The sequence below is a fragment of the Sorghum bicolor genome, chromosome 3, assembly GCF_000003195.3.
Source record: "Sorghum bicolor cultivar BTx623 chromosome 3, Sorghum_bicolor_NCBIv3, whole genome shotgun sequence".
In the NCBI taxonomy this organism is placed as follows: domain Eukaryota; kingdom Viridiplantae; phylum Streptophyta; class Magnoliopsida; order Poales; family Poaceae; genus Sorghum; species Sorghum bicolor.
Genome location: NC_012872.2, coordinates 57,550,700 through 57,563,348, shown reverse-complemented (window position 1 = coordinate 57,563,348; position 12,649 = coordinate 57,550,700). Strand labels below are relative to the sequence as shown.

Sequence of the window (12,649 nt, the reverse complement as noted above, 5' to 3'; positions counted from 1 at the left end):
GAACGGTTTTAAAAGTTTAGGGAGGTGGTTTATCCGGTTTTAGAGTTCAAGAAGAAAAAATAGACTTTTGTAAGTCGAAGAGGTAATGTGGACTTTTCCCTTTTGAACATTGAGGAGGTTAGATATTTTTTTTTTGTTTTTTGTTTTTTGAGCAACATTGAGAGGTTAGATGGACCTTTTATTCTCTGGCCCGTGCGCGCGCTAAATGGCCTGTTTACCGCTGGGCCAATGCGCGCGCGGCGTCTAGGCGGATGTCGCGATTGTAAGATACTGGGCCGGGACGGGACAGTGGACCAGACTGCACAGCCACATGGGAAGCCTGCTCTCTCTTCCCCTTCCGGCCTTCCCGGCAGTTCGCGTCTTCGCGATCCCCAACCCCAACCCAATTCCGCCGGCCGGCGCTCTCCATTTGAAATTGAGATTCAAATTCTATTCCATACCCGTTCCATCCCCTTCTCCGGTTCCGGCTCCTCCTCGACGGAACCCGTCGCCGTCTTCTTCGGCTCGCACCTCGCCTCACCATTCGCCACTCCCGCCTACGATATATGGCGACGCGCGAGGAGTGCAGCATGTCCGACTTGGAGATCGGCAAGTACATCGGTGAGGGCAAGGTCGGCACGGTGTACCTCGCCCGGGAGAAGCAGGTCGGCCCGATCAACTTGTGCCCTCCAATTCTCTCGATCACCCTAAAATTTCGCCTCCAATGGAAGTTAATCTGCGCGTGGTGATGATGATCCAGAGCGGGTACGTGGTGGCGCTGAAGGTGATATTTTCAAGGCGAAGCTGGAGAAGTACCGCTTCCACGCGCACCTGCGGCGGGAGATCGAGATCCAGCGCGACCTCGTCCACCCCGATGTGCTCCGCCTCTTCGGCTCTTCGCCTGGTTCCACGACGAAGAGAAAGTCGTCCTCGTCCTCGAGTACGCGGCCCGTGGCGAGCTCTACAAGGTCCTTCGCGCCGCTGGCCACTTCGACGAGCACACGGCCGCCACAGTAATAACCCCGTTTCCCTTTTGCTTCACTGTTATTTCCCGGTTGTGTACTTGTGTCTACGGTTGGACTGCAGTTCGTCCTACTAATGTTAACCTGAACCATAATAGTCGAGGCAAAGTCACTTGTGACTGCAATGGGTGTGATATTTTTAGGAGAAAAATACAGTGGGGACTGAGGAGCCCTCTACTGTTACTTGATTAAAACAAAACTAGGATGAAAAGGACAGAGGAGAAAGAGGGAGAGGTAGAGGGAAAGGGAAAGGGAGAGGGAGAGAGACACCTGTGCAAACAATGTTTCAGAAAACTAGGCTGCTAGCCCGTGAGCCTGAGTAGGTCTATTATGGTTGGCAATTGTATGATATTATTTGCACTCAAGTAATGGATGGTAGCATAGAAAGTCTTGGCCCAACTTGATTTTACTTGAATCAAATATCATGTATGATTATGACGCCATGAGTCATTAATTGATGGTACACTCTGTGGAAAGGTTACAAGTTAAAGTTACAGCTCATTAAAAAGGCGTTGAAATTAATTTGATATTTGAAAATTTTAGTGCCATTTTGTAAGCTTCCAAAATGACATTTAGATTGCTTCCAAAATGACATTTAGATTTTATGGATCTTTGCAGTTTCTGATTGCAGTATTAAGTATTCTTTAGAAACTCTAATGCATTTCCAAGAAATGCAAGGCAAAGGATCAATCCAATTTTACATGTTAAGCTGAACCAATATTTCGAGGTTGGTTCTTCTTCTTTATGAAGCTGTTGCGGCTGCTATTATTTCTAGCACCATTTTTTATTTATACATTTATTCTGATATTATTTACTGTTTGCTGTTGCAAGCAAATTTATCTGTGCCTGTCTTTGTACTTTGACTGTTTTTCCTGTTATTGTAGTTTTGTTTACCAGATGGTCTTATTCTACACAAAATGGATTCTAACATAATAATACTGTAGAATACTTTGCTCAATGGCAATGCCCGTATTTTCTCCATTTTTTATAATTTTAATAGGTAGGTTGGTGGTCTTGTCTCTGCATCCGCATATAATAGGATCTAATAGAACCATTAATTTAAGTTTGCTCATGAATCGAATCTACAGCTGAACTGATAGGTTGGAAATCTTTTCTCTAAATGTTTTCCCCTATTAAGTATACACTATAAAAGTATTTCAATGTCTGTGCATACAATGCAGACTGTAAGACTTTGCTCTTTGTAAGTGTAAAAACGGAAATGTTGTCTAGGAAGGACAATTCTTAGAAAACATTAAAATATGAAAATCAAGTTAGATTGCTGCGCAGATGATCTAGCTAACATTGAGGCATGGTGCCCAGCATTTACTTCAAATACTTAGTCCATGTGCTTGCTCTTTCCCTGTTTCTTTTTTCTTGTAAAACTGTTGAACCTGAGCTTAGGACAAACTCTCAGGAGCACTGTATACAAGTACGAAGCAGATGATATTTGTTGTTACAAACTCTCCCTGGTACTCATCCCTTAACATTGTGCCACTGCCACATGAATTCTGTGCAGGATAGTTACGGTGGATTGGGCATTCCCTTCAACTCCTCATGTGTCTTCAGAGGCTAAGGATCTCATTTCCAAGGTGACATCTAAAAGTAGTGATTATATAGGAAATTAATAAATTTATTAAATGGCTGTGGGCTGGACTATTGACGTTTTGGTGTGATTTGTGTGCAGCTGCTAGTTAAGGATTCAAGCAAGAGGCTTTGTCTTGACTCTTGAAGACATCATGAAGCACCCGTGGATACGAAAGAACGCACAACCTTCAGGGAGTTGCATCAAGCACAAAGATGTAACAAGACTACAAGAGCGAAGGTAAACGTCAAGTGAATATGCAGGATATCTTCTTTCTTCTGAGCAACACGCTAGTCATGAGTAAACAGATTTGAATTTTGGTACGTAGCGACCTTGTGGCTGTATATTGTTGGACGTGCATGGATAGTAATATTTCGTAGTACTGTACGATATAGCACTTGAGTTGTCAATATCTTCGTTGTTATACATACATTTGTTCCCATTGCGAAGACCCTATTTCTAGCCGGGAAAATATGTGGTGCAAACCACATGCTAGGTGGAAACATGAAAACCAATTCAAAAAACATATGTTAGTAGTTCAGATAAATCTGAAATTTGGTGAATCCATAGTGTATACAAATATGTACTTACATGCAAAAGATGGGAAGCAAACTCAAACTTAAAAAAATCATACGAAAATGTTAAATTCATATACATGTGCACTAGAAGACAAAATCGTATTGATTTTATCTTCTAGTGCACATGCATATAAAATTTAACATTTTCGTATAAATTTTTTCTAATTTGAGTTTGCTTTACATCTTTTGCATGTGAGTATATATTTGTATGCATTATGGACATACTAAATTTCAGATTTTTTTTTTCAAAATCACTGAGTTATGTTTTTTGAATTGGTTTTTATATTTCCACTTAGCATGTAGTTTGCACCACATATTTTGCCTTTCTAGTCTGGTGGGTGCCGCACCTGCTCGTATAAATAAAGCAAATCAACTAGCGGCATCTTTCCCTATTGTTACATGGGCTGTATCTGGCGATGGCAGAACAGGGCATTAACATGAACCAAATTTATGAATGAAGAAGGCTTGGCCCAGGAAGCACGCCATGGCTAATCCTCCCCAATCCCCAGTCTTGTCCTGCAAATTGCGGTGTTGTTCGGCCTGTTCTTTCTCTTCAGTTCTGTTGTCTTCTGCAGGGAGACTTTGGTGGATGGCCCGTTCCGTTGGGCGACCGTCTTCGTCACGTCGCAGGGACGTGGCAGCAAAGTGTGTTCGATTAAGCTTATTTATTAAATCTATCAATCAGTTAACAATATTTTTTTCTTATAATAAAGCTATATTTTCTCCATACCTATAAAATAAGTCGTTTTGTACAATGGCACAGTCCCCAAAAGTCTAACTTTGACCTCTTATTTTTATAAAAATATTTATCAAAAAGTGGTATAAATATATTTTTATGAAAGTATTTTTCAAGGCAAATCTATTTGTATGGTTTTTATATTTTCAAACTCAACAACTTAAAAGTTATTCATGATTTATATTCATAATGTTTGACTTAAACCTTGTCCAAAACGACTTGTTTTACCAAACGAACAGCCTCGTACCAGCTGCTGCTAAACAATAAGGAATGAAAGAACAGCACTGTCTGAATCCGAGCTAGCAAGAACAAAAAAAGAAAAATACGTGAGTGCTGGAGACATACAGAAACAAATTTACCTCGTGGTATCGATGCAATCAGAGACCCCGATGCTAGCATATTTCTTGCGGTCATGGTATTTTGTCAGGTGCAAAATCGAGGCTCCTTTCTTTAAAAATGTTTCTTTTACAACGCTGTGACTGCTCTAAAAGTTATTTATACATAACAGAGAGTAGTTTAAAATAGAATCCATGCAAACAATATAAAAATAACAATATAATCAAAATTCCATAAATTTTTATTGTAACTTTAAATAATTTAACTTAAGACAACTCTAAAAATTAATTTATTTTGAGACGAGGAGAGCATTAGAGCAAACAGATAAGATTCTTTGAAATATTAATTACTCACTCCTGCATCGTAAATTCGTAATACAGGACCACGGTCTTCGAAGCTTTTTTGACTGCTTTGCACGCGTAATTCAAAACTTTTTCAATTAAACCAAATTAAGGAGAAAAACACCAAAGACTTGTAACATCAAATTAGTGTCACTACATACATCATAAACTATATTTTCATATAATATGTTTATTTGGTATCACAAATATTTGTGTACTTTTTTTTAATAAATTTGTTCAAACATAAAAAGTTTGACTTAAGATAACTCTAAGAATTGATTTATTCATGAATTGAGGGAGTATGAAATACTACACAACAAACATATAGGCTAAGCGGAACTCCTAATGATAATCAACAATAGAGTAGGCCTTCCTATCTATGCCTAAAGTAATGAAACATGAATATCCTTCTGATGCAACTGCACTCTAATAGCTAGGAGCTCATGTCTTGAGTAGTTGAGTTTCTTTACTCCTTGAAATCATCTTTGTCATCCGTTGGAAGCCCTTTGTTTCTCCAGTAAACTGCAAGAGCACTCCCTCCAAGCTGTTATGGAAAAATAAAATAGTAGACCTTTGAAAAATACATCTTATTTACACCGACCAAACAAAAAAATAGTGGTGAATGCAAATGAATGAGTGCAGGGATTAGAGAAGGGAACTAGAAAACTTACAGCCATGCACACAACGCTGACAGCTGAAGGAACAGCAACAAGTGGATTTGTGAAATGCTTTTGAGCAAGTAAAAATCCAAGTGCAGAACTCTGCCAGAAAAAAAAAGATGGTAAGCACTAAACATAGGAAAAATCCAAGGGTAACTGAAGGGTAGTCATCCAGCTAAAGATGTTTTGATGTTTTGTGAACCAAACTGCTAGTAGAATCACTGAGGTTCAGTGTCTAACAACATTCAATAGAACAGAGTATGAATTGCAAAAGTCAATCCCATTTTATTTTATATTAATAGTGGAAAACTAAACAGATTCATCAAGAGGCCGTCTACACATCATCAACCAATTGACAGATAACATGTTTGAGTGATTAGGCAGCAAAATAATGTTATGAATATTGGTGTTTAAGCAACCTACATAATACATAACAAACCATACCAGCAGAGTAATTGATCAAATTGATTCTTTACTTGTCCATAACTATCTAATAACATCCCAAACAACGGATAAGAACCATCTAGCTTTTAATGGTGCTACAAAATTTCTATGCCTAGATGAGAACAGATTGAACCTGAGCATATCAACATATCTTTACCTGCATCCCACATTCGATTGCGATGGTCCTAGAGGTTGATTCCCCAAAGGTAGATAATCTTGATAACCAGTACCCAAGAGCAAATGCAGCAACATGAAGTAGAGCGACAGGGATAATAAGTTGACCACCTTGAGTTTTCAACACTTCTGCGACTTGTCCAATCTTGCAAAAGTTCAGTTTTGAATCAAAACTAGAGAAAAAAATAGTATCCCATTCATACTATTCAAAATATCACTATGATGAGCAACTATTTACTAATATACTCCATTCGCTCCAAATTGTAAGTCATTCTAGCTTTGTCCTAAGTAAAACTTCTGTAGCTTTGACCAAGTTTATAGAAAAATGCACAAACATTTGCAACATCAAACAAGATTCATTATATACCATATGACATATATTTTGATAGTACATTCATTGATATTGTAGATGTTAATATATTTTTTTATCAACTTGGTCAAAGCTAGACAAGTTTGACTTAGGACAAAACTAAAATGACTTACAATTTGAATGGAGGGAGTACAAGGGAATAGGATATACCTATATGCATTACTATTTAAGGAAAAATAAGGACACCTGACCGTGCTTAGAATCATCACATGCTTGTTTCGGTTATTGCATTTTCTTTAACTCAACAAAAGTGGATTTTGGTTTTCATGAAATATATAAAAAATGATTTTGAATAACTAACAAACAGTTATACAAAGGCTGACTTGAATCTCACTCAGGAAAGTTCTTTTATAAGACTTACAGGGCTCGCGCAAAGCAAAGTGGTGAGGAGGACACCAATCAGGGGCGTTACAGTGATAATGTGCTCAGTAAACTTAGGAAAATATTCATGGGCCAATACTGCATAGTGAAAGAAATAATCACACCAGCTGTCATAAAATATTTCTAAGACACTAAAAGTCAGTAAATTAATCTCCCATTAAGCTTTTTAAGCACCTCCAACAACAGTCGGCACCAAAACAACCTGGAAAGTACTGATGGCCAATCCCTGCATAAACAATATATCATTTTAACTCAGGCAGACATAATTAAGGAAACAAATTGGAACAGGATTGTAGTGTCCTTACTGCTGCATCAACAGGAACTAGTTGGCCAGCAAGGAGTTTAGTCAGGAGGGGTGTCATCACTATAGCACCAACAGTTGAACAACTATAACATGCACAGGGGATGTTAGAATGCAATAGAGAAGTAGGCTGAAGGAAGCATAAATAGCATCGAAAGAATACCTCTAAATAAAAAACTAAGTAGCATAACAGAACAATAAGGTGAAATCAGAAATACTACATGCAACAGTCAATGGCCTGCTAATCAAATTCTACAGAAAAAGATTACAGAAACGTCTTCTGCTATGATACTACAGAGGGTATAAATCTCGTAAGTGATTCAGGCTAGAAGCTAGTTAAACTTGACATTGCCTATGTGAATTTCAGAAAAAAAAAATTTCACTCCAAAATTTCACCATGGAATCCTCAACTAAATCCAAATTTTTATTCAGACAACAGCAGAGCATTGTTGGCATTAATTCGCGTGACAGATGCTACAGAGAGATCTGGCATAAGATGAACTCGACAACATAAAGAACCGACAGAAACTGGCAACAGGAATGCATCCGTATAAACCTTTCACAATTAAACGCTCCATCTGGAAACAGATAGCACAATAATAAAATGATAAGTGGAAAGTGCAACAGAAAGTGAAACAGTGTCAGGATAGGTGTGTATAATCCCATAGCATGAGCAAAAGTGTACTGAGTCACTGTGTGTGTGATGTTAATATTGCAAATGCGTGCGAGTAACCCTGGTGGCTCGGTTTTGAACTCTTAAAAAATATTATTATTCTTAATGCAAAGAACCCTATAGCATGAGCAAGTGTATATATTCTTAAAAAAACCCTATAGCATGAGCATGAGCAAGTGTATAATCCCATAGCATGAGCAAGTGTATATTCTTAATAAAAGGATACATGTATAAGGATGCTAAGTATCTACAGCTTTAGTAATGGATAAAGAAGCTCAGGAAAGATGCAGGTGTATGGATATCAAAGGGATTAACAAAAGTACCAAACAAATTCCTTTCTTTTGCAAGCAAAACATCAAGCTTACGTGGTCATAAGAACCGAAAGCGCAACATTTCCCTTGGATATATAAGTTGCAACATTTGATGCTTGTCCACCAGGGCAACATGAGACCAAGATAAGACCAGTTGCAAGAGGAGCTGATAGCTTCAAGGCCTGCAAAATAAAGCATCCAAATTATGTGCTTATAAATGCAGGCATTAAAATGAAATGTCTGGTATAGATACTTTAGTGAAATGTACACGATGAAGAGCTAAACAGATGTTTTTGCTCAAAAGAACTAAACAGTAAGTGGTGGAAGATATGGGCTAACTTTGTTACATTAAAATATGCCCCGATCAAATGAGACAGTATGACCACCTTACAAAGAAAATACAGAAGATTAAAGGCAAAAAACGAAGAAGTAAAGAAACTGGGTTCCTCTTAATGCAATGATACAAAGGTCTCCTGCATATTCGAGAAAAAAAAAACAGGTGGAATTCATATGTGGCAAATCTGTTGGCAGGTAAGTTTCTTGCCAGGTCTCTTCAATTTTTCATTTAGTCTTTGCTAAGTTTATGTAAAATTCTCAAATAAGATTGTATAGCAGAGAAAGAAAGTCCCTCAATAGCAGCATCTCAAAACAAGGGTACAAAAAATTTGTGATTGATTAAACTGGAAAATAAAGTATTGCCAGATACCTTTCTCCTAGATGTAAACATGATCATGACAGATGTAAACATCAATCCAGCAACAAATGTGCCCATCAAGTATAAAGTTTTTTTTTTATTTTTGAAAACGCAGGAGAGCTGTGTTTCGTATTATAGAGATGAAAATAGGGGGGGGGGGGGGTCCCCAACAGGATCCTCACTCATACGGGGACCGGATATGAGTGAAGGGAAATAAAACGCATTATAGGGAGTGATCTTCAGTTGGGCAACTGTACACTCAGTGATCAAACTTTATACCATAACCAACATTTAACTAACAATACAACAGTTAATCATGATTCAAAAAACAATGCACGGAATATACTGTTTACCATAAAAAAATCAAAAACCTACAATCATTGAAGTGTTATACAGTTTACAGCAAAGCATTCGAAATAATAAACAACCATTATAGTGTCTATAGGAGAGTTACCAATGCAATAGAAAATCCAAGCATAGGTTTGATCAAATATTGTGCAAGAAACCCCACACCAACCTGCGAAAAATCAATTCAGCAGAACATACATAATAATTTATAGATTAACTGGATGTTGGATACAGAAAAGACAATATCACTTTCTTTTATTAATACAGGTGTCTAGGTGCAGAAACATACTGTCCATGGATTCCTCAAGCATCTCCGAAAATCTTCAAATGTCAATGTTAGTCCCATCGACAGCATTAGGAATCCTAAGCCCATAGTGAAAAGGTCAGTCTCCAACCAGGTAACCTGCGGGGTGTCCAATGAAACCCCAACAAAATGGTAAGGTGTTAACTGCTGGTTCCACAGATATAATGACAATTGAAAGGGGTAGAACTGTTACCATAGATGGTTTGTAGATGCCAATGATAGTACCCAGTATAACCTGCCATAGGTGATCTCGGGTATTAGTAAATTTACAAAAACTTGTGTCATATCTGCCATGCATAAATGTACACTAGTAGGCAAAAGAAAAGAAAACCTTCAGATGCTCTTGTACTACATACCCAGACAGGGAAAAGAGTGGTGAGCAGCTCAACAATTTTTTCATACTGGCTTACTCCAGTAGGCAAGGTATCCGGAAGATTACTAGATACATTAGCTTCCGCCTTGCACAAAATTTGTCGGCTCCTGAGATAAGAAATTGTAGAAATTCAACTTTAGGAATGCATAACAACAATTATCAATAACCTAGTTGAGGGTGCAAAATAATGAGACTATCAAAAGAGCAGTTTAGCTAGTACACATGATGAAGAATTGTTTCAGCAAGTTTACAGTCTTTGAGGTGTGAGGTGTCATCACCCACAAGTCTAAGTAAAGCAAGAGACTGACAGAATTAAGAATTGCAAAAGGATATTTATAGCCAAAAGAAATAAGGATGTATTTGGTGTTATCATGATATCAAAAACAAAAATAACTATAGTGGCTGATGGATGAAAAATTCAATGATGGAAATGTTACAACACATAACAGATGGAAGGAAATCAAATAATAACAAGAAATATGACTTTGACAAGCCAAAAGGGTAGTCATGATAGCTGTAACATGTTTGCTAGAAACTCGCTTATCATCTTCCACCTTGAGGTGCATAAATTTAGTTAACGAGTCCCAAAAGTTAATAAGCAACAAATATGCTGATCTACCTTTCACTAAGTGTTTGAGTTTATAAAATATTAGAGCACATGAGTGAAAGGCACAACTATGTTCAGGAGCATATAATGAAGTCCATCCGATCAGACGACTAGAGCAGACAAAAGGTACTCCATTGATGAGTTCGGATTTTCGACTAACTTATATGGCCGAGCAGTAACTTTTGACCAGCAGAGCAATTTACAAGAAAGATATGTTCGGAGAAAATTTGAGAAAGTTTCAGCAAACCACTATATATAATGTACTTTATATCCAAAAACGCAGCAGAAGCAGTTCATATTAGTAGGCCAAATTCATCGAAGGAACCAAATAAATACCTTTCCGCTTACTGTCAGTTTTCTAAAGCAAATAGGTTTCACTGGAAAAAAATGCAGTGTGGTCCTGAGAACCTAGTGAAGCAGTGAAACCAAAGCCACATTCATCAGCAGCACCTACTGCTACTGGTGCAACTTCAGAACTTCTGAAGCTCACAGAATTCTCTCTAAACTACTAAGACACATGTGTCTAGGACAATGCTTCAAACTAGCACAAAACTGACTAGACAACACTCTAAAACCACAATGACAAAGTCAAACTCTGGTCCTCACATCACATTTGGCCAAAATCCATGCCTTGAACGGCTAAACAGAGATCTCGTTAAACAATAGCAATTCCAGAGGGCTGGTTAAAACACGAGCATACAGTACCTGAGAACCGGGGTAATAGTCGCAGCTGGTGCAGACGCAACGGCCAATCCCAGCTCGTGTTTCTCGTTCCCCATTCCGTGACTTGGCATCGAGCAGGCAATCCCCAATCCGCACCCTGCATCCGTAACCGCATCCAAGTCAACGAAACCGCCTCAGACGAACGAAAATTAGGAATAACAGCGAGGGAGGCGCGTACCGAGGCGAGCAGCCGAGCAGACGGCGGCGCGCGGTCGCGGTCGCGGGCGGAGGGCCCGGGAGACGGAGGCCATGGAGCAGGCGGCGGACGGCGCCATGCGGCGGAACCTAGGAGTAGGAGGCAATCACGAGATGCTGATAGGTGGTGGTGCTCCGAAGCTCGTGGAACTGACGGGGAGGGGGAGGGGGAGGGTTTAAGAGTCGACGAGTGGAGGGAGACGTCGACCCAGCCGAGAAGATGTGTCGTCGTCGAGGGAAACAGGGAAGCGGAGTGGGGACGACGGAAATCGATGGGGGCGCCGGGAGAGCCGCACGTACGTCGGGGTCCCGGCGGGCTTGTCCCCGGCGCGCTTGTGGATCAGGTTGCTGTTGCTCCCTCGTCTCAACTGCGTCGCCGCCGCGCAACCTTGCTGGCCTGCAACTGCAAGGGATTTGATCTACTCAGGTCTCACGGTCTACTGCTATTCCCGTGACGACTGACGAGAAGCTGTTGGTGTACCGGTATGCCCAAACGACCTTTTCTTCTTCCTCCATCAAAATCGGCTTCTCACTCCATCCACGGGACATATACTGCTGCAGCCAGGGAGCGCCAAAATATTTTATGCGACGCTGCCGTACAGAGCTGCTCGTGCGACGCCTATCACCTGGGTGTATGGCAAGCTGGTCCCACCAAACTGATAAACCAAACACGACGTCAAAGATCTAGGAGATAATTCATCTTTGTGATGACCAACCTCAATACTCATGTTATTTTTTGTCAACTCATATTACCAGCATAAACTAGGAATATAGATGTCCAACGGACCGTGCCGGACCGGCTTGGCACGGACCTGTGCCAGGCATGCCCCGATTCGGGTCGGCTCGACACGGAACGACGTGCCTCCCGGGCCATACCGAGGTAGGCTTCATGTCTAACCAATAGCCCGGACGCAATCTGCTAAACCGTTTTCGTGCCAGTCCGGCCCATGAAGCGTGGTGAAAATAACTGTTCGTGTCGGCCCACGGCCCACATAATGCCAACGTCCAATAGAAAGAGAGAGAGAGAGAGAGGAGAAGCTAACTCAAGGCTAGCCATCGACATCCTTGCTCGAAGAAGTTGGTGTGATGGGGCATGGCGTCACCCGTGGGGGTGTGGCCTCGTGATGGGGTATGGCGCCAGTCGCCTGCGTGCTCAAGGCCATACGCGTGGGGGTTGAGGATGCTCGTGGCTGGCTCCCCACAAATAGCGTGCTTGCCGGTGAAGCCACTCGCCATGCGCCTATAGCCGCTTATGTGCTATGTGGCTGCATGAGGGGCGTGGCAGGAAAGAGCCATGGGGGGCGAGGAGTCGTGCGAGTCACGACTTGCGACCCCAAGTGCGAGAACGCACGCAAGGAGTGCAGCGGCAGATGAAGGGAGGGAAAAGGGAAAGAGATAGGGTTAGCAGGGAAATAAAGTTGGACTAGTCATCGGACCGACTCGTACCTAACTATAAATGTCTGATCGTGCCATATCAGCCCAACGTGCCTAAGTAGCACTCTAGGCACGGCCCACTAC

The 12,649-nt window shown here is 40.6% G+C and overlaps 1 protein-coding gene, 1 long non-coding RNA gene and 1 pseudogene across 3 annotated transcripts; 2 read left to right on the top strand and 1 right to left on the bottom strand.

Moving 5' to 3' along the window:
• LOC8058231 lies at positions 410 to 3,032 on the top strand (annotated as a pseudogene).
• LOC8054950 (probable sodium/metabolite cotransporter BASS2, chloroplastic) lies at positions 4,719 to 11,694 on the bottom strand. 2 transcript variants are annotated; one of them, XM_021455207.1, is made up of 14 exons: positions 11,613 to 11,694; positions 11,115 to 11,534; positions 10,919 to 11,033; positions 9,590 to 9,713; positions 9,427 to 9,468; positions 9,219 to 9,332; positions 9,036 to 9,098; positions 7,942 to 8,069; positions 6,908 to 6,989; positions 6,777 to 6,828; positions 6,583 to 6,680; positions 5,835 to 5,996; positions 5,246 to 5,335; positions 4,719 to 5,096 (listed from the first exon to the last, which is right to left on the bottom strand). In XM_021455207.1, exons 2-14 carry the CDS (start codon positions 11,209 to 11,211, stop codon positions 5,016 to 5,018), a joined length of 1,248 nt encoding a protein of 415 aa, XP_021310882.1. In that variant the 5' UTR covers positions 11,212 to 11,534; positions 11,613 to 11,694; the 3' UTR covers positions 4,719 to 5,015. The 2 variants fall into 2 exon arrangements, with proteins under 2 accessions (XP_021310882.1, XP_002456043.1); XM_002455998.2 differs by having other exon boundaries at positions 4,719 to 5,118; positions 11,115 to 11,694.
• Positions 11,526 to 11,870, top strand: LOC110433333. Its single transcript, XR_002450727.1, has 2 exons — positions 11,526 to 11,614; positions 11,693 to 11,870. It is a non-coding gene; the product is annotated as an uncharacterized LOC110433333 (long non-coding RNA).